The sequence below is a fragment of the Temnothorax nylanderi genome, unplaced genomic scaffold (genome assembly GCF_030848795.1).
Source record: "Temnothorax nylanderi isolate EJ_2023f unplaced genomic scaffold, tnyl_v1.0 TNYL_tig0782_pilon, whole genome shotgun sequence".
NCBI lineage: Eukaryota > Metazoa > Arthropoda > Insecta > Hymenoptera > Formicidae > Temnothorax > Temnothorax nylanderi.
In genome coordinates, this window is record NW_027249844.1 from 19,100 (window position 1) to 41,486 (window position 22,387).

The 22,387-nt window shown below is 34.8% G+C and overlaps 2 protein-coding genes across 7 annotated transcripts; both read left to right on the plus strand.

Annotated features, from left to right (window-relative positions):
- Positions 1 to 1,337: 1,337 nt before the first annotated feature.
- Conu (Rho GTPase-activating protein conundrum) lies at positions 1,338 to 12,804 on the plus strand. Of its 6 annotated transcripts, none has more exons than XM_071724517.1 (10): positions 1,338 to 1,419; positions 4,240 to 4,425; positions 4,626 to 4,867; positions 8,715 to 8,845; positions 9,385 to 9,578; positions 9,666 to 9,816; positions 9,893 to 10,236; positions 10,312 to 10,478; positions 10,973 to 11,150; positions 11,222 to 12,804. In XM_071724517.1, exons 2-10 carry the CDS (start codon positions 4,251 to 4,253, stop codon positions 11,596 to 11,598), a joined length of 1,959 nt encoding a protein of 652 aa, XP_071580618.1. In that variant the 5' UTR covers positions 1,338 to 1,419; positions 4,240 to 4,250; the 3' UTR covers positions 11,599 to 12,804. The 6 variants fall into 6 exon arrangements, with proteins under 6 accessions (XP_071580618.1, XP_071580613.1, XP_071580614.1 ...); XM_071724512.1 differs by lacking the exon at positions 1,338 to 1,419 and adding an exon at positions 1,944 to 2,124; XM_071724513.1 differs by lacking the exon at positions 1,338 to 1,419 and adding an exon at positions 1,945 to 2,112.
- A 2,787-nt stretch (positions 12,805 to 15,591) lies between these two features.
- LOC139785339 (uncharacterized) lies at positions 15,592 to 22,255 on the plus strand. Its single transcript, XM_071724511.1, has 4 exons — positions 15,592 to 16,570; positions 16,948 to 17,133; positions 17,242 to 21,174; positions 21,259 to 22,255. The coding sequence occupies exons 3-4, from the start codon at positions 17,381 to 17,383 to the stop codon at positions 21,434 to 21,436; spliced, it is 3,972 nt and encodes a 1,323-aa protein (XP_071580612.1). The 5' UTR covers positions 15,592 to 16,570; positions 16,948 to 17,133; positions 17,242 to 17,380; the 3' UTR covers positions 21,437 to 22,255.
- Positions 22,256 to 22,387: the final 132 nt, after the last annotated feature.

Genomic DNA, 22,387 nt, shown 5'->3' on the forward strand with positions numbered 1-22,387 from the left:
GCATTGCAATCTTTACATCTCTTCGAACATATCATAAAATAAACGTAATTCTATCTCCTTCTTCTCTGTTTCCCTCTCCACGCCCTGGGTTTTAATATTGACGTCATTGGTTTCTTTATTACTTGTCTGTTCTCGTCAGTTAAAATTTTACCACTTTTTATATTTATTGTTGCGTGCTACAATGTTTGATGTTTAGTTTTTAGAATCGGCGTAGTTTGGGCATTATGTCTGACTAACAATATTTGTGAGTTTCTATACGCTTGAAAAGGACCGAAATCTGCAGTCAAAACGTAGCGTGTTGTAAACAATAAAATTTGCCAGTTGGGTCGAACATAATTCTTTTGCTAATTATTCAGAAGTATTTCTGAAACGTTTCATCGAAATCATTTATGACCCTTTTCACTGAAATATTACAAAACATTTCAGAGAAATATGCAACGACGCCGCTAGGCGGCGCATAATGGTAAGACTAACTCGTAAGTAAATTTCAGTTGGGATCTAATATAAGCAGGCCTCCGGCGAAGCAAAATCATGACTATAATCAAGAATATGATTTATGAAGGACAGGAAATTGTTCCGGATCACCCTATACAGGGTAATCCGGAACAATTTGATATGAGAAAAAGTATCTGAAATATTTCGGAGATATTTTCGAAGCATTTCAAAGATATTTCTGAAGCATTTCTGAATTATTTCAAAAATATTTCTGAAGCATTTCAGAGATATTTTTTAGGCATTTCAGAGGTATTTCTTAAGCATTTCAAAGATATTTCTTAAGCATTTCAGAAATATTTCTGAGATTTCAGAAACATTTCTGAAATCTCAGCTTGGCAGACATTTTAGCTTTCTGAAACATATCTGAAACATGTCTGAAATGTTTTTTTGAAAGGTTTCATATTTTATTGACAGTTTTTTAAAAGCTTTCTGAAATATTTCAGTGCTGTGTGGGTATAGTAGACATATAGGCGGGGGAAGGGCTACCGCCCTTCCCCTGCAGGCAAAGTTGGGTGGGGGTGGATCTCGGTTTGCGTAGAAAGTTGAAAACCCGAACCGTACAATGACAGACCTCGGTTCGGGTGGGGTAAACCTCGGAAAACTTTTTTTATCGGAACATTTTTTTACTATTTTTCTCGTGTTTCTCGCCAAAAATACCCCCGAAAACCACTGACATTTCAAGGGGCCGAAGTTATCGTAATCGTCCCACAAGAGACTATCAATCGTCTATTATATAAAAAAAATGCATGCGTTTACATTCACTTGATGAATCTCCGATTTTGGCGGTGGCACCAAAAATTATAGTCACCTCCTTGCTACCGTTTGATATGGAAGATGGCGTCCAACCCTGAAATCGACGCAGTGCAGCCGGTGCAGGTGTCACTCAGGAACGACAAAAATGCCGCGAGTCGACGGTGCATATACGTATGTATACATATATATACATACATACATACATACATGTACAGATATTACAGACACGTAATGTATGTACATACATACGTATACTATATCCGCGCGCGCGCAACAGGTTGTCGAGCGGTGTTTAAATATTCTTTTTTCCCCACATGTTTGCGTGTTTGGAAATACGCAGCGGTTAGCGCCGTGCGAATGTACATACATACGTACATACATATGTACACATGTATGAATTTCGTTCCCGCCCGCGCCTCCGATCAATTCGATCTCCGACACGATGCGTGAACGCGCGTGGAATATATTAGGAATTCTCGGAAGCGGCTAGCCCCTCAAAAGATCACTACCTATATAAGCTTGGTTTTAGTCTCTGCAAGTGATTCCCAGTGATTCCCTCGCTGGATCGAAAGTGTATTGAGCGAAAAAACGCTCATTATTTCCATTCCTTCTTTCCTTCCCCCCCCCCCTCTCTCTCTCTCTCTCTCTCTCTCTCTCTCTCTCTCTCTCTCTCTCTCTCTCTCTCTCTCTCTCTCTCTCTCTCTGTGTGTGTTTAAATCCTCCAGAATCTTGAAACTTGCTTTCGAAGCATGATGAGCCTGCATACGTCATTAAGTTCCCCCGCAAAGGAATCTCACTCGCGACGTCCGTACTCCATTCATGAAAGAGTCGTCGCAAGGTCAACTGTGTCGATGGAAGTCGCAGGTGATGAATTAGGTTATGTATTGCGATATATGTGCGAGGTATGCACTTGTAAACATTATATTTGACGTATGTTTTGCGTCGCGTAAGGTGTTATCTCGATACACGTACATGTGTGCGTGCGTGCGTGTGTGCGTACGTGCGACTCGCGGAGGCTGCGCTGCGTGTTTACACAAGCGCGTGCATGCTGCCTATTATCCGAGGCCCGAGGAAGGGACGGTGCGTATGCGAATAAATCACACTCGACTTCTCGTATCCTTACGTCCCTTACATCCGTCCGTCACTCGAGGATACGTCTGCCGTTCACGAGCGCGTTAGTTAGAAGTTGCACCCGAGCATACGCGTGATACCAAATGAACGATCTGCGACTGTGCGTGATCGAAGTGTTTGCTCGCTAGTGGAATGTGATGGAACACATCGCTTGACATATCACTCGGGAAGGATATTCTGTCGCAAATAATTGTTTGCGCTCTTTAATTACCGATTGTGCGCCCTGATAAAATTCCTCCAGCGTAACTCGGACTCGCAGAGTCGCGTATCTCCTCCCCAATTTTGATGGCAAGTGACTAGCGATGGAATTAAGGATCTTACAAGTATGGTTCGAATCTGTTGGCGTAGTTTCGAACTCTCTATGCCCAGACAATGCATGTCCAAAATCGGGACATAAGACGTGTTAAAGACATCTTTAAGATACCTTTAAGACATCTTTAAGATGATGTTTGAGTGATTACTTAAAAAAAGCAGTACTTTTGTTGCAAGTAAACTCGACCTGGACGGAATGCGTTTGAACCCTCTATGAGTATCCCGAAAAACAAGAGTATTACTATAAGCATACTCAGATCTGGATCAAATATGTTCGAATCTCTTATAAGTATTTTACTAGAAATTTTATTTCTTCGAATCAAAACGTTTGTATAAATCGTCAATTATTTTAATATATTATTATTTGTATTTATTATTTTTATATATAATATATTATTTTTATATGTATTATTTTTATTTTATTTATATTAATTATTTTTTATAATTAAAAATATTAGATTATCAATCGTTGAAATTAAATATAACAAAAATATGACTAAAAGTATATAATAAAAATTACTTAAAATTTTTACATACTTATACATTGTGTAAACAACTTTATTTTTAGAGTTTGAGTACCACTTGTAAAAGATTCGATTCTTTGCGATAGAAACTACTTATAAGTACATTTCGAATCCTGCAAATATTTATTATAAAATTCGAAACTGACTAGTCGGGATCATCGATTATTTCGCAAGTACAATGTATGAAATATTACTTCTTATGAATATTATTCGAATTTTAGAAGATGAAATACTTGATTATTAGATTTGACTCGGATTTCTAAATATATAGTGAATTTGATCCCAGGCCTACAAATGACGTGAACGTATTTTCTGTTTATTATACAGACTTAAAGTAAATATCCATATAAATGTATACGAATAGATGTCTTAAATAAATATCTGTTTATATAAAATTGTTAAACATCTTTGAACAATAAGTGAAAATTGATCGATATGTGAATACCATAAGTAAAATAGAAATGTACCTTATTCGGTCAGGCTAGATCTTGAAACAGTCTTCAATTTGAGCCTGTGTTTCAAGACCGGCAATTAATGCGTAGTTTACTGAACGGTGAAGATATGAATTTACCAAAAATATTATTAGGCACAAAAGTTCCAGTCGATGTGGTAACATGTTTGAGGTGTTGTAAATCAGAACTGAGCAAACCACGGTGGATGTAATAAATCGAAGGAATTTATCTCGAGTCAGTTTTTATCTGCAAAATATCACTAAAAACATAAAAATTGCAGTTGCATGCCGTTCATACCGTGTTTTGCAAAAAATTACTGTATAATTAATAACAATTGCATTTTTTATGCTACTTCTGGTATTACTCATAATAGAGATAATTTCTTACATTTACCTATGTTGATCAATGATACTGATGTTATCTCTCTGAATCACTCGAGATTAGGCTGAGAAAGACATCAATGAGATATAAGTGGAACAAAACTTGTGACATGATATTAATATCTTTTTAGATATCGGAGTAAGAACGCATTTTTGGGAGTAAATATTTTTAAATGTTTCCAAAAACTCTAGTTGGTGAATATATGTACCCGAAGGATACCAGGAAAAATAGAAATATGGATAGAGGACATGGTGCCACCTACGCGGGAGGTGATAACCACCTACTCGAATACTGGGAGGAGTATCAGAAAATGATAGAGGAGACAAAAATGCTGGATGATTATTTAGACGAAGAGTGCAGCCCCCGAAGTTATGACGGTATGTGTTATGAGATAATTCAAATTACGTATTATACATATACATACAATATAAAAATTATAATTAAAGATTATATTTGAGAATTTAAAAGGATGTAAAAGAATTCTAAAAACCAAAAAATGTTACCATGATACAATGTAACATTTTATAATATATTTGAAATATATAGAATGAATATTTTTGGATTTTTTTTCATACAGAAGGAGAAGAGGAAGCTGAATGGTTACGCGCAGCAGGTTTAGGGCAATTAACAGAAGCATGGAAAGCAGGCAGGGAGGTACAACCTGAGGAATTGGGAGCGGCTTTGCGTCCTCTGTCGCGGGTTCAAGCAGAAGCCGTGAAACGTCGCGTGAGATCGCTTAATCATACAGTTAAGCAACGTTTTAATCAGCGCCAACGCATTCGCAAACCTGACATTAGGGATGTCTTCAAAGATGTAGAGGTATATCGATAAATTAATTAAAATATTGAGCAATTAAAATATTTTTAATTAATTATATACTTATAAAATTTAGATGGGAAATGTATATGTGTATGGAGGGAGAAGGGTTACACAAAAGAAAGAGAGAGAGAGAGAGAGAGAGAGAGAGAGAGAGAGAGAGAGAGAGAGAGAGAGTGTGTGTGTGTGTGTTTTATTTCATTTTCCATTTTAAACGTCTATTTGTTAAAACGTCTTATTTTTTAAACGTCTTTTAATAATACGAAAAAAAATGTCAGAGGAAAACATTATTTGTCTCGAAAGAACAAGTATTATATGATATATAACAAACAGAATCTCTTTCTTAAGGTCGTATGTTTCCAGATTTTATACTCATCGATTCTTTTAAAAATGGAACTACAAAAAACTCCGCACACATTTTATGGAAAAATGGCCACCCGTCGAATTTGCTGAAACTGTAGTATGATGTAGTTCATGATGTCCTAATCAAAAGTCTTAATGGGCCCGAGATAAAAAAATGGCCAGTTTCCGAGATACAGGGGGTCAAAGGTCAAAGGTCAATAATAGTGCCTCATTTGAAAATTCTACCCTTTATGTATATCCATATGTGAGCAGTGTTGTGTGCGTATGTGTGTGTATTTGTGTTTGAGCATAGCCCTGGTGTGATAATATGGCAATAGTAATATGGCCAGGTTCGCAATATGGCCACCTACGAAACTAGTGCACGAATCGAGATAAAACTTGGCTAGCGTGTTCACCATCGAAAAAGAATTTTATTTTTATTCAAGCATTTGTACCATGAGCATGAGTGCCATATTGCCGATCTGGCCATATTACCCTCACCGACGTTATATTGCCATCTGATCTCGTACTCCCCCATACAGCACAAAATGTTTTCAAAAAATATTTCTGAATATTTCTATAAAAATATTGCAGGAAATATTTTAAAATGGTTTTAGGAATATTTTAAAAAAGTTAAAAAACCTTTTGTGATAACATTTTTAAGAATATTTTGAGAATCTTTTAAAAATATTTATAAAAATGTTCTTTATTACCCAGACAATATTTTCTTAAATATTTGAAATATATTTTTGAAATATTAATTTAAATCAACATATTTATTGTTTTATAATCTCGTTCCAAAATATTTAAAAATATTTTAAATCTATTATTGGTTCTATAATCTTTTTTCAAATATTTTTGAAATATTATGAAATATTCTTAATTAAAAGATGCATGGTAGCGCATCTTTCCGTGCTAGTTTGTAACGACGCCGCTAGGCGGCGCATAATGGTAAGACCAACTCGTAAGTAAATTTCAGTTGAGGGCTAATATAAGCAGGTCTCTGGTGAAGCAAAATCATGACATTCGCAACATATGTATATATTTCAAATATCAAGATGTACCTATATTTTACAGATATTAAAAAAATCTTTCAAACATAAAACACACAATTACCTATTGCTGATTGGGTTAAACATATTTTATTTTTTGAAGTAATATTTCTAAAAAATTTTACAAATATTATTGAATATATTTATTTGCAATCCTATAAAAATATTTTTGAAAATATTTTTCTGACATGATCTGGCGGACATAGAAACATTCTAAAAATATTTTTGTGAATTATTTTAATCTTCCTAAAAAATATTTAAAAAATATTTTGTGCTGTATGGGCCGGTGCGACACGATGGCAGAGTTTCAAGATCGGTTGATGATCCAGCCAATGAAGACAAGATCGATTGATGATCCAGCCAATGAAGGCAAGATCAGTTGATCTAGCCAATGAAGGCAAGATTGGTTGATGTTCCAACCAATAAAAATTAAACACTTTTTCAACGGTGAACACGCTGGCCAAGTTTTATCTCATTAGTTTCATAGGTGGCCATATTGCGAATTGGGGCTCGATTCTTAAATTCATTTGCAAGAGAAGCGTATGCGCAAATCCCACACAGCACAAAAAGTTGAAACAACGTTGCTGAGATGTTGCAATGTTGAATGTTGAAGTATAAATATCTTTCCAACGTTAAACCTATTTTGTTTCTACTACATTGATTCTTTATGTTGATACAACATTGAAACAACATTGAACAAATTATTAATCTTTCCGCGCTAATTTGCAACGACACCACTAGAAGGCGCATGACAGTATTATAAGATCAACTCGTAAGTAAATTTCAATATATATAAAGCGCCCCTAGCAAAGCAAAATTACGACATCCGTGTGTGGGTCTTCGGACCCGGCGCTCCTTTTAGATCTAAAGGAATAATCTAATCTGAGCTCAGAAAACTTCCAACGGTTGTAAAAAAAACACGTCCTGTTAAATATTAATATATAACAATTTAATTGTTGTTGCATTTTTTTAAATATTTGTCAGTTAATATATATCATTACAAGATTTTTGAACACTAAAGATGTGTGAAAGATGTGTTATATACAAGTATAGGAAGCAAGAAGGAAGCGTTAGAAGATCATCACTAGCCCATTCGATCATCAAGCAATGTTTTCTGAATGTTGAAATAACGTCTACAAGACATGCAATTCAGCGGACATTAGACGTTTGTGCAATGCCTTTTCAACGTTGAATCTACATTTCGCAACGTTGATGCAATATTGCAAATATTGCAATGCAATGTTTTTGAGATTTTAATTCAACATTTGTGTGCTGTATGGGAATGTTCTTACAGAAACGTTACAAGTTGATTGGTTAAAAATTATGCGATAGCCAATCGACTTGCAACTTTTCTGTAAGAACAACATTTGGGCATACGTTTCTCTTGCGAATGAATTCAAGAATCGAGCCCCTGGCCAACACACACATACGCAGAATCGCACATATACACACAACAGCACTGCTCACATACGGATATACACAAAGGGTAGAATTTTCAAATGAGGCACTATTATTGACCTTTGACCTTTGACCTCCTGTATCTCGGAAACTGGCCATTTTTTTACAGTCGGGCCCATTGGGGGTTTTGATCAGGACGTCATGAACTACATCATACTACAGTTTCAGCAAATTCGACGAGTGGCCATTTTTCCATAAGATGTGTGTAGGATTCTTTTTAATACTGCATTATAGCTAAAATCAAGACTGATCCAGTGATATGTGATAATATGCCTAGGTAGCAGATATGTGTCAAAATGACGTCAGAATTTGGTCACAATATGACCAAAGATTATGAATGTAATGACGTGAAAATGACGGACTAATGTCACGATGACGACATTTCAAGACGTTAAAAATCTATCGGATGACCCGACACTTACATATAACTAATAAATATTAATATAATAATACAATTTATATATACAGATATTTAGGAAAAGTTAATTTTGTAATACAAATTTGTTTGTAATGTTCTGTAACATTAAATTTCTGTTAGCATTCTTATATTTCAATTGTTTTACAAAAAATTTATTTATAAAAATGACTTAAAAATCACGACATTATGACGTTTTTTTATACGACGTCATTAGGACGTTATAAAAAAAATGTTTTAAATTCAGTATTATTTGATCATCTGACGTCATTGGACCAGTAATGACCAGTTTTTGACGTCACTTTGACATAGGTTACGTAGGCTGGATCTTTATGTGATCTTGAGTACAAAAAATACAGAAATGTGTGGGATAGATATAAAGAAGATATAAATAAGATATAAATAGATATAAATAAGAAAATAATAGAAAGGTTAGCGAAAAAAAAATTATTTTAATAAATTCGCAAAATAATGCCTAAACTTCGATATATTTTATTATTGATATTTATTTTTATACATTTCTGGATGTGTGTATGTATACATATATTAAATAAAATATATTTTTTATAAATTATAAATACAGGTCTCCAGCACAGGTACACGATCACGTAGCGCTACTCCTGATTCTTTAGATTCAATTCGAGGCGCTACGCCAGAAAATGCATCACCTCCTTCACCCCCGACAGTCACTGTGATCGAAGATGCACTCCAAAAGTAAGTTCATTATAGGCGATTTTTGGCGTGACTCTGGTATAAGCAACCAAAGTGTACCAAACTGCACCAGCCCCAATAGCAACTTTGGTATATGTACACGGAGAGAATTTTTTGTTATATTTTACCCTTAAATTCACTACAAACTTGGGACAACTTGGCAACCAAGGAATTTTTAAAATATACAAAAGACATTTTACAAACAACGTGATTAAAATTACCAAGCAGACTGGTAAATTTTGAAAAATTATTGAAATTTCCTAGATATATTTTAGTAAAATTAATCAAACATATTTTATATTTTAATGTAATAGATATTAATATTTTTTATTATGGTAGATATTAATCAGAATAGCTCGCATAAAATTCTTGGTGGTACATGTTGTCCCACAACTACCATGATTTCAGGGTAAATTTTAAGAGAAAATTCTCTCCGTGTACCAAACCATACCAAACGATCGCCAAAATTGCCTTATTTGTGATTAATCTTTTATGTGATACCTCTTATTTTTGTAATATAATTTGTTTCTAATTGTTTAAAGCGCTGGTGTTCCGAGTTTTGTTTCTATATTCCATCGAACGTCACATGAAGGAAAAGCGACGGTTCGTCGAACACCAAGTGTCCCCCCAACAGCTCTCAATTCTATGCCAGTGCCTGCCTCGACTTCTATACCTGTGCAAGAAATTTTCAGGAGGACTGGCAATTGGTCGAGAGGGGATGTCGCAAATGATTCTGGTATTATCGCCTTTGCATTTATATTTAATAATTTTAAGGCAATCGGTAGCTTTATTTTGAAACTTAAAATATTACATATTATTACAGAAGGAATTCAGTTGACTAGCTACCATAGATTGGGAACAATACACATTGCCAGACCAATTCAGAGGCATAATAATGGCGATCTTAACGATGTAACGAATTTAGATACCGAGTCAGTTAGAAAATTAGTCGTGCCAAAGGAATCGACTCTTCGGTATTTCTAGGATAATTGATTAATTATTTCAAATTATTCCCGAAATGTTTCTTCTAATCGTCATCTCACATTCCAGACGAAGTCCAGGAAATCACGCAGCAGTAACACGAAGTCACAGCAGTTTATATGGCTTGACCAGACCGGCGGATGGAAATTTAATAGCTCGTCCATTAAGTCGTACATCATCACACGGTCATCTTAGTTTCGAGGAGATGTGCAAGACCAACGAAGCCAAATCTCAAGTGTGGTCTTCCGACAATCTTATGACCGATGACGATTATGCTCGGCAAGATGTAGAATTATTATCGCAACGAGATTTTACGAGATTGCAGCCCCTTTTATGGCTCGAGTTAACGGCGATTTTCGATAAATATAATATACCGCTTACGAGACGAAAACCCAATAAACGACGGAGGAAAAGTATATAATATAATTATACTTGCCTTTCTTGTGCCATGATTCTTTTATGATCGTCATACGTCTGCATATTTGCAGCTGGAAATTTGTTTGGCGTTTCTTTATCGACACTGCTGCTCAGGGACAGTCAATTAACAAGTGAAGAAAATAACATACCATTAGTATTTCAAAAGATCCTTAACGAACTGACAAAACGTGGAGTAAAAGAAGAAGGTATTCTTCGCGTTGGGGGCCATAAGCAAAAAGTAAGTAGATAGATCAATAAATAACTTTATTGATTCGACTATTTGGCCTAAAGAACTTGGTTTACAAAAAGTTTCCTAACTTACACATTCTTTCATTCTTTTCCTTTCTCCTTACATTCTTTCCTTAATTTTTCTATCTCTGTCATCCATCCCACTACCTTTCTCTTTCCTTCTTCATTTAGCACATCTTTTACTCTTATCCTAGCCTCGCCCTTTACATGTGTCATTATATGTTTTATTAACATTCTGCCTCCTCATATTTTGCACTTCTTTCCTTTCTCCGTCAGTCAATATCTATTTCCTTCCTCATTTCTGCATCATCTCGCAATCAGTCTTTGGCTACCTTTATATCTTTTTTCCCTCAAATATTTCGGTCTCTCTATCGTTATTGTGTCCTTACACCTAACAAGCAGAAAGTAAGTACATACAAGTAAAATTAAATAAAATATTTTGTTATTTATATATAATTATTTATTAAAATGATAATTATTTAGGTGGAAATAATTTGTACGGAACTAGAAACAGATTTTTATTGTAAACCAAAAGAGATGGATAAGCTGTTTGAACGTACTCCGTGTCACGATTTGTCGGCCGTTTTGAAAAAATTGTTACGAGATTTGCCACAACCTCTTCTTACTGTTGAGTTGATCGATGCTTTCTATCAAAGTCACGGTTAGTAGATTATACGTACTACACAATATTTCATGTATATAATATGAAGATAAAAAAAAACAATTTCGTAGGTGTCAAGAATCCCAACGACTTGGTGTATTCTCTTAATCTGCTAGTGCTATTATTGCCTGTCGAACATCGGTGTACTTTAGAGGCATTGCTGAATTTCCTGAAGCTGGTTATCGAAAATCAGGCGTCGAACAAAATGTCGATACACAATGTGGCAATGATAGTGGCACCGTCGCTCTTCCCACCCCGGTACGTTCATCCTCGAGACCATGCCGACCTGACCGCCCAGGTCAACATGGCCGCCATATGTTGTCAAATAACGGAGGCCCTGCTTAATAACGTTGACAAGTTATGGTACGTCTCGACGGAGCTTGTAAATCAATTACGAAGACAATCCGAGGTGGAAAGATATCGCAAATACAAGAAAAAATATTACTGATTATCATAACTTGTTATCATAATCACGTATACATAATTTCTGTTACTTTCATATTAATACGTTGCAACATATTAACAGATCAAATATTGTAAGAGTTCTCTAGGAGATTCTCTATGTTGCATACGTAATATTTTGAATAATGATAGTGCCCTGCATATCATGAAATATGTAGTGTATTTTTTAATATAAATTTTAAGATATGTAATTAATGTTACTTAAACGATTTTTAATTCTCATTAGTTAATAATGATAATATACAATGTGTCTGCATTGTTGCTGGCATGTTGCCGACAACATAGTATGTGTTGCTATCAGAATTGTGGCAACTGAGTCCGCATTTGTCGGTAAGTTGATGCCTTCACGATATAACAATTTTGTATAACAACTTGTCAGCAACTTGTTGGTAACTTATGCTGCGGTTTAAAATCGTCTGATTCAAAATTCGAGCTGTTGCTGTCATGTTGCTGTAATAGTTCATAGGATCACACAATGCTGTCATATTGCTAGCAACGCGAAGTAAATTTGATGCTGCTCTCTTGCCGATAAATTGCTGGCAATACATATATCCAATGTTGCCTGCGTGTTGCTTCAAATATTAAATTATTCGAAATCAATTGAAGCAAATATACGGCAAGTTGCCAGCATCATAAGCAATCACAGGTTTGCGTGATTTTGCTCAGACACGCTTTGCCATCTGGGTATATATATGTGTATATATCTATATATATGTATATATATATATATATATACATATATATATGTGTATATATATATATATATCGTATATGTACATGTATATATGTATATATACATATATATATAAACAAACAAACAAACAAACAAACACACACACACACACACACACACACACACACACACACACACACACACACACACACTACATTTCACCTCATCTGTCATGATTATAATTAATTATATTATTACATTATCGATTTGTACATGTTATATGATAGCCCGTCGAGATATAATAATTTAGCATGTACAGATAGATTCTTTTTTACAAGATTAAAAGTTAAGCATAATTTTTTATACACATGTAACACACACAAACTGATTGTGAGAAATTTTATTTTAGTTGAGATTCTATGTCGTAACAAATATTGGTTTGTATATTACAATTGAGTGAAATATTAATTTATACACGAAAGAATATTTATATTCTTACGTTGTATCTATAAATATCTATTTGTTATAATATTTATTTATGATTGATTGATAACAAGCAGTATAGCAAATGAGATATGTGACAGTAAATTCATGTATCACGTAATTTTGTATAATATAATACAAGAAGTGGCATTTCAAATATTATAGCATTAAATTTTATAATTTATTATAATATCATTAATTGCAGTCTATACATAGAAATTCAGATAGGGATAGTTATAATTTTAATTCTTTATTTCAAACAGATATCTCTCGATTAATTTACATGGCAGTTTGATGAAATCAACTATAAATGATATATCGGTTTGTATAAAAAAACATAGGAAATTAATTGGAAGAAAGATCATTTTATTAGATTTTGTTAGTACATTTATGAAAACGATCTAAAGAGTGATCTATATTGCCACTATTGGCAATTATGATAATCGTGATTAGGTGATTACGATTATTTTATATATTGGATCCATGGACCTAAGAATTACATGGACGGGAGCATACGCTACCGACAGAGCTGGGATTTAGTTTATATTTCGAGCTGATTGCTGATTCTTCTTCTTCTTCTTCTTCTTCTTCTTTATACCCCAAATGGATATCCGGCTCCGGAGGAGCCAAAGTACCACGCCTTATGCTGGGGGACACCTCAACAAAGTTAGCCCCCCCAAGTGGATTATTGATACTTTTTTTTTTACCAATCGATTGGTGGTTGATTGGTAGTATTTGGTACCGTATTCAAAACGTTTGGTAGTTTCTCGTTTTTTTAGGAAATCAAAAACAAATTTTTGATCTTCTTTTAGCCCCCCCACTTTGACTGTGGTAATTTTTTTTTTTTTTAATCGATTGGCGATTGATTGGCAGTGTTTGGTACCGCATTAAAAACTTTTGGTGGTTTCGCGTTTCTTTAGGAAATCGAAAAAACAAATTTTTGATCTTCTTTTAGCCCCCCCACTTTGACCGTGGTAAGTTTTTTTTTTTTTAATCGATTGGCGATTGATTGGCAGTGTTTGGTACCGCATTGAAACCTTTTGGTAGTTTCGCGTTTTAAAAAGAAAGAATTAATTGTCAACAAATTTTTTGTCAACAATTTTTTTAGCGCCTTCACTTTTACTGTTGGGAATTTTAAATTCTTTTTTACCAATCGTTTAGTGGTTGATTGGTAATGTTAAGAGCTGTAAGTTATTGAAAATTTTATTTTAAAGCCTTTGTGTCCACGATGCTAGAACTGTGTCCGAGTTTCGGTTTAAAGCCTTGTGTACACGATACTAGAAATCGGTCCGAGTTTCGGTTTAAAGCCCGGTGTCCACGATGCAAGAACTGTGTCCAAGTTTCGGTTTAAGCCAATGAAACTGCTACTTTTCTGTAAGAGCTGCAAGTTGATTGGCTTAAACCGAAACTTGGACACAGTTCTTGCATCGTGGACACCGGGCTTAAGCTAATGAAACTGCTGTTTTTCTGTAAGAGCTGCAAGTTGATTGGCTTAAACCGAAACTTGGACCGATTTCTAGTATCGTGTACACAAGGCTTTAGTCAATGAAACTGCTACTTTACTGTAAGAGCTGCAAGTTGATTGGCTTAAACCAAAACTCGGACGCAGTTCTAGCATCGTGGACACAAGGCTTAAAGGCACAGTCACAATGAGAGGAATAAGGAATAAGATAAAGGAATAAGGAATAAGGCATGTTGCATCTCACTTTAATGTACGTGTACTGAAGTGAGATACGACATTCCCTTATTCCTTATTCCTTTATCTTATTCCTTATTTTTCTCATTGTGACTGAGCCCTTAAGCCCCTTGCACAATAGGCGATAGCGACAGCGACAAGGTTGCCGACAAAGCTATACCTTTGTCGGCAACTTTGTCGCTGTCGCTATCGCTATCGCTATCGCCTATTGTGCAAGGGGCTTTATGCTACGCTATGCATTTTGTGTATTATAGCCTTAAGCGGGGAACACGTACTTTTGCATAACGCATAATACGTAAGCATAAGAAAACTGATTGGTATATTTTCTTATGCACATGTGTATGGACCAATCAATTTTCTTATGCTTACGCATTATGCGCTGTGCAGAAGTGTGTGCTCCCCGCTTTAAGGTCTATCCAGACAAACTTACATAGGTGATGAACCATATGCATAAAGAAACGGATTGGTCTATTTCCTTATGCACATGCATATGGACCAATCAATTCTCTTATGCTTATATGTTTATGGGCTTATGCAAGTTTGTGTGGATATAGCTTTTAGCGGGGAGCACACACTTCTGCACAACGCATAATACGTAAGCATAAGAAAATTGATTGGTCCATACACATGTGCATAAGGAAATAGACCAATCAGTTTTCTTAAGGCCATCGCACACAAAATTGCATAGCTTAGCATAAGCGTAACATAAGACCGCTAAACCAATGAGCATCCAGCATAAAGTCGCCATATTGATTTACATAAGGTGCTTATTGGTCCAGCGGTCTTATGCTATGCTTATGCAGCCTATGCAATTTTGTGTGCGATGGCCTTTATGCTTACGTATTATGCGTTATGCAAAAGTCTGTGTTCCCCGCTTAAGCGGGGAGCACACACTTCTGCACAACGCATAATACGTAAGCATAAGAAAACTGATTGGTCTATTTCCTTATGCACATGTGTATGGACCAATCAATTTTTTTATGCTTACGCATTATGCGTTGTGCAGAAGTGTGTGCTCCCCGCTTTAAGGTGGAAGCACATAAAATTGCAGGAGCCATGAGCAGAATGCAGAAGCCATATGCGCATGCGCTATGGTATCTGTAGAGCTCTACAAATACCATAGCGCATGCGCATATGGCTTCTGCATTCTGTCCATGGCTCCTGCAATTTTATGTGCTTCCACCTTTAAGGTCTATCCAGACAAACTTGCATAGGTGCATAACCATATGCGTAAAGAAACGGATTGGTCTATTTCTTTATGCACATGCATATGAACCAATCAATTCTCTTATGCTTATGTTTATGCGCTATGCAAGTTTGTCTGGATTGACCTTTAATATTAAGGTATTGAAGGCGTATCGTACCAAAATAGTACAAACGTCGTCACGTGATCCGTTTTGTCGCTCGAACGATCGGTTTCAGCGGCTTGTGAAAATGCAGCTTTATGCCTATTCTATAATACTCGTACTTCGTGGTTCGTAGTTCTTGCCGCGCGATTTATAAAATTTATCGACATAGTATCACATAAGGACCATGGCACACAAAAAAGCTTAAGCAGTAAAACGTAGGCAGTAAGTGAATCAACATCCCGTCCCAGCACGGGACAGCGAGCCGCGAGTGTATACTTTGCCGCTGTAAGGTTATTTTAATGCTTACAATTAGACACACATCAGCGTAATAATGTATATATGCGTAATGTTCTCATGGCCTTATTCTCGAACTGAGTATACATGGTATTCGGAAAAACAGAAACTGTCGTTTAATACGTTTCACAAATGATTCGAGCATTTTGCAGTTTCCTTGCCTTATACTTACTTGCTTTTGTCGCGTCGTCTTTGGTGTAGGATCTACTTAATTAATGCATGTTAATAAGACTTTTAAGTATATGACCTTTAATTTTAAATTTCAGATATTTCATTAAACTGACACTTAACAGGTGCATTCTGTTGAGAAACCACATTTCAAAAAAGTTTTCTAAAAAATTATAGAAGTATAAATGTGCATGGAATTTCGCAAAACGTAGCTAAGGAAATATTGACAGGTTTTAAAACCTATCTCTCACACCTATCATATCTATCTTCACAGAAGTCTTTTATCTATACTCAGGTATCTAACGTTACTTAATAATATATGTGGATACCTTCAGGTCCTATTAAACATCAAAATTTTATTTATGTTTTTTATAATTTCCTACCATTACAAGATGATTCAAGTTACTCTACACAAATTTGACTGAAAATTAAGATCAAGTTTTAACATCCAAATCTATATCACTAGACCTCGAGCGTTCTTTACCTTACCAAGGTGCTCTTTGTATGTAAATATCTATTTTAGGCTGCTGTCCACTTGACGCTACAAATGCTTTGAAGCGTTCTTCTCTTTCTTTCTTCATTGAAAGAAAGGAGAAGAGGAATGCTTCGAAGCATTTGGAGCGTCAAGTGGACCGCAGCTTATAATTAATTCTTTTGTTTTGCTGTTTACAGTTAAGTGAAACCTGTGCAAGAGTGTGGACCTCTTTTGTACAATAATTACGGTGATTTTGTAAGCAATTACTGGAACTTTCAGATAAATGAATAATTTTGGTCATTCATTCTTCGATAATTTTATCTATATACCTACACAAATCTATATGCGGGTTTAAGTAACGGAATACATCTTCAATTTCGAAGGTATGGAACGAATTTCTAGAACCCTATCAAACTACGCAATGAGAGTTTTCATCAAAATAAGAATAATAATATTATTCTTTAATATACTAAGAATATTAATTTTTTTAGGTGAATGTAAGTGCGATCGACATATGTATTCCTATTTTCTGCATGCATATCAGCAAACGAATAAATAACAAATAAACAAAACACAACAAGACAGAAATAAAAACAAATAACAAAGGACAACTAATAAACAAATAACTTTATGACAATGCCTAAAGAACCGCGAGTTCCAAAAGAAGAAGCCATCAGAGTCTTAGAAAAATATATCGACCATTTCAAAACTTTAACGCTTCCAAAGTACACATCGGAAGTTTGGGTTAACATAAGTAAAGAATTGAATTTAAAGTGGAGCGCGCACGATGTGTATATAGCTGTTCGTGAAGACAGACGGTTCATTTTGTCTACTGCGCGGTTGAATAAAGATGTCATTGTTCCAAATAATAATGAAGATTGTTCTCACCTTAGCGGCAATTCCTTTGAGCAGTCAAGATCCAAGGTTGAAGTTGATTCCGATTTTGAATTCTTCGATAATCCTGAATTTACATCGCTCAAGACTTGGTTTCATTTAAGTTTGAATGTTGAATTATGGAACAAAATCAAGCCACGATTTTCTGTACCATACGGTGAACAAGGCAGAAATTATGACATTTTGAGTCCAAATGAGTGGACAGATATTATTTTCGATGCCTTCTTCAAACGTTATCGGTTCCCATGTGCTTATATATTCAAGAGAGCAAAAGTGTATCCTTCGCCAGACAGTCTCCATTACATACAGATCATTGGCAAATGTAAAAGTAAAAAATGTTGTAATCCTTTCTTTGGATACGTCGAAAAGGAGCCAGGTGTTGACGAGGACCTGCATGTAAAAGTAAAAACTCGAGATACATCACTTGATAATCATGAAGTTGTGAAGCGTCCCCTTCGAGGTGTGAAAAGGAAAGTTATTGGTAAAGAAGTCGCGATAGAAGGATGCTCAAATTATCGAAAAAGAATAGCGAGGGAAAATGGACAAATTGGAGAGATGGAACCTCCAAATATGTATAAACGGAATATTCTCGATCAAGCAAAAAAGGAATATGTAGATTTAGAATTGAATGTTAAACCGACTGATGGTCGGGATCTGATACGAACCATTGAAGGGATGATGACCACTCCACCCTACGTTGGATCTATACAAGCAGTTGGATCAAATCCTTTTTTTGTTTTTTATATGACGACACCACAACTACATGCATATAATGAATATTGTCGACTAGATAATTGGTCGTTAATAAATATTGACACAACCGGTAGTATTGTACGAACTATCAAACAATCGAATAATACGGAAACAGGACACATGTTTCTATCCGCGATAGTCATCAACTTTGATAACACTACATTAATAGTTTCTCAAATGTTATCGGAAAGACAAACTACAGAATTTATAGAATATTGGTTAAGAACATGGATTAGAAATGGCGCACACAAGCCAAAAGAGGCTGTTTCTGATTATTCTCGCGCTCTTTTATCTGCCATGTCCCTCGCTTTCAACAATCAAACTATAAAATCTTACGTCGCTGATCAATTTGCAATTGTGTCCGGTACAAATCAAATTTCAAAGTTCAGCACATACATCCGTGTAGATGTTGCACATCTCATACATGCTGTGAGTAGATGGAAATGCTTCGAGAAAGTCAATCACGCGTGCATACGCGAGTTTTTTATACGGTGTGTAGCTCTGATGGTAGATGCTGAAACATTCGAGGAGTTCAGAGAACTAATTTTCCTAACTATCATCGTCGCGGTGAACGATTATGAAGATTCTATAATCGCATCAAAAATATCACCGAAACTTGCACGTAAGAAATTGGAAACTTGTATTGCAATGGCTACAAAAATAATTGATATACCCGATCGTGACGACAATCTCGAAGACGTTGAATCTATTCTGGAAGATGTACATCATGATAGCGATATCACGTCCGTAAGAAATTGGATTGATGGAATATTAAAAAACGCTAAAAAAATTACGCAGATCGGATTCGAGTTGAATGCATTTTATTTGCCGAAATTCGTAGAAAGATTAATTATACTCGCGACAGAATTCCCACTGTGGACTGGCGTTGCAGTGCCTAATGGTAAAAAACATGCAACATCGAGTTATGTAGAAGGATATTTCAACGACTTGAAAACTCGCATACTGACAGGAAATCCATTAATAAAACGGTTGCCAGTGCGTATAGATCGCTTTTTAAAAGTCCATCTGAAGGATATTATTGGTGGTGCGCTAATATTCGAATCAAAGTTGACAAATTTCAAGGTAGGACGGTTAACAGAAGTTCAAACATCAAAACTCAAGACAATCAGTGACAGTCGTTCGGTTGTTGCGAAAAAGGTCAAATATCAATTTGAAACCGAGAGTCGTGTCGATTCGCGTTCAGAAGATGAATTCGCCTGTCATGAGATACCAAACACAAATGTTCTGGATGTCGCATCATCTGGTAATGAATGCAATACTTTAACAAGCGATGGCTTAACCATTTCACCCGTTATGTATCCTGATGTTAAAAAAAATCACAAAAATGTACCCATAGAAGATTTATGTGTTAGTTATGTACACAATGCAGATGATTCAGATTTAAAATCACACGAAAATTGGCGCAATAAGGGTCGACTGAAAGATAACATATTTTCAGCATCTATTATCGAAACAGATGAAATTGATGTTTTCGTTGAAACATCTAATTACAACATTCAGATTTCTGACACGTCAAAATCACTAACACACTGCAACGACAAAACTTCAGGAATCAACTCGGTACACTTACCTATTCATGAAAATCATTACGTTATTGAAGTTTCTAATGAATTATCAATCAATAATGAAGATCAAAAGCCTACACCAATAGATAACTCGGACGAAAGTAACATGAACAACACATTTCCGACTCAAGTTGGCGAGAATTATAATGATTATTCTGAGCTATTTTTGAATGATCATTGCTTGGAATCGGCAGATAATCAAGATCTTAACAATAACAATCAAAAACCATTGTCGAACTTATCACCATATAGCAGTACCATCAATACCCAAAAGCCGTTGTCAGCATCATCACCACTTGATAACACCACTTTGCTAAAGCCTGAAAGCTTAAGAGATAATGAAGAGAAAGAAAGAAAAGTGAAAATAAGAACTGAGGAACAAAATAAAAATGAGATTATATCAAGTGGAGCGAATGTTTCGATAAATTACAGAAACAAAAAAAAAGGTTTTTATTTTAGGAAATATCCAGAAATTAAATATGTCAATGCTCAAATGTATAAGAACGTGAAAAGGAATTATTTATTACGAAACGGTAATTGCACAGGCATGATTAAACTTGATAAAGTAATGTACAAAATATATAATACTTGTGCATTTGATTCCATCGTACACATTTTACTACGCTGTGTATTTGACGACAATTATTACGCTTCAGTACTAAAAGATTTGGCCAATGAAGTAGGAAAATTTATTTTACTTTTTGCTGAAACCGGTCCAACGGCAAAAATTTATCAAATACGATTGTTCCTTTTAATGCCGCACTATAAACCTATAAGAACTACTAAAGTAGGAAATATAACCACATCAATTTCAATAGATGCTGAAGATTGTGTGACTATCGTGTGGGAAAAAGTATTTATTGACGAGCCAAGTGCATTCAAGTTATTCACATGTTCTAATCCGGATTGCAAAACAACTAAAATCTCTCAATCGTATTTGACTGTCAATCACAAAATTATCGCTAAAGAGGGCTTCAAAGCCATGGAAAAAGCACTTAACTACATCTCATGTTATTCTAATGTAAAATGTACTAAGGAGGGATGTTCAGGGAAGGGCACTGTGACGATGTCATTGAACTCCCATATTTTTATCGAACTGGACATTCGAGTAAACATCAAGTCAACAAAAGGAATGGGATGCAGATTATCGGACTTCCCAACTACTATACATTTGGCTAATATTGAGTACAGGTAACTTCAACAGATACTTATTATACCAGTCGCATATAATATTGTTATATTTAAACTTTGAAATATAATTTTTTTTACATGCAGACTCGCCGGTGTAATACATTTAGAATCAAGCCACTATGTTGCATATTGCAGAAGAATCGATAGTCACTGGGAATTACTGAACGATTTATATACGTCAGTAAGATCGTGTAAGGCGGATACTGAGGTAGTACCCGCTGCCGTTATGTATGTAATAGAATATCATAGAAACATATTGTAGTATTTAATATAGATATAGGCGGAATTAACTTTCTTGACGTTAAAAAATTTTTTAATGTTTTTTTTTCAAAAGTTTATGTTTTTTGCCAGACACTGGATTTTACAGTGTAGAATAATAATTAAATTCAGGGTTAAATTTTTTATTTTATTTTGTTTATATCTAATTTAAATTTTTTTTATTTTTAATAAAAGTAAATAACACTTTCGCTATTTACCGCTAGTTTTTAATCATATACAAGTTTGACGTAAATAGTTATTACAGAATCGTTACAGAAAATTCATAAATTCTCTGATATAAAAGCGATATGTAATACATATAAACGAAGCAGATGTGATATATAAACTAACCCAGGGAGAAACCCTATATGAGGGCATTGGCCTCGAAATCACGCCGGTGAGTGATCTCGCGTTTCTCCCTGGGAAGCGATGTATGATATATAAACAATAAGTGATATATAAACTAAGCGATTATGATATATAAACAAAGTGATATATAAACTAAATATAAACTAAGCGATGTATGATATATAAACTAAGCGATATATGATATATAAAACTAAGCGATGTATGATATATATATAAACAAAGTGATATATAAAACTAAGCGATGCATTATATATAAACGAAGTGATATATATATATATATAAACTAAGCGATGTATGATATATATATGTATAAAAACGATGTGATGATCACTATATGTTGCATAACACATGTTACTTACTGTCACTAAGTAATTACATATACACTTTATATTTATAAACAACTGAGATAATAAAGTACATACCTTGCTAGAGATATAAAAGTACCTGCAGACTATAGATAGTGGTTATTATTTGTAAAATTTCTCAAAACAAATAGATTTAACTTATTGAAAATTTGGATAATACATATATTTTTACGTTTTTTGAATCAATTAAGTTTAATGTAAATGGATTACAGTTTTAGTCA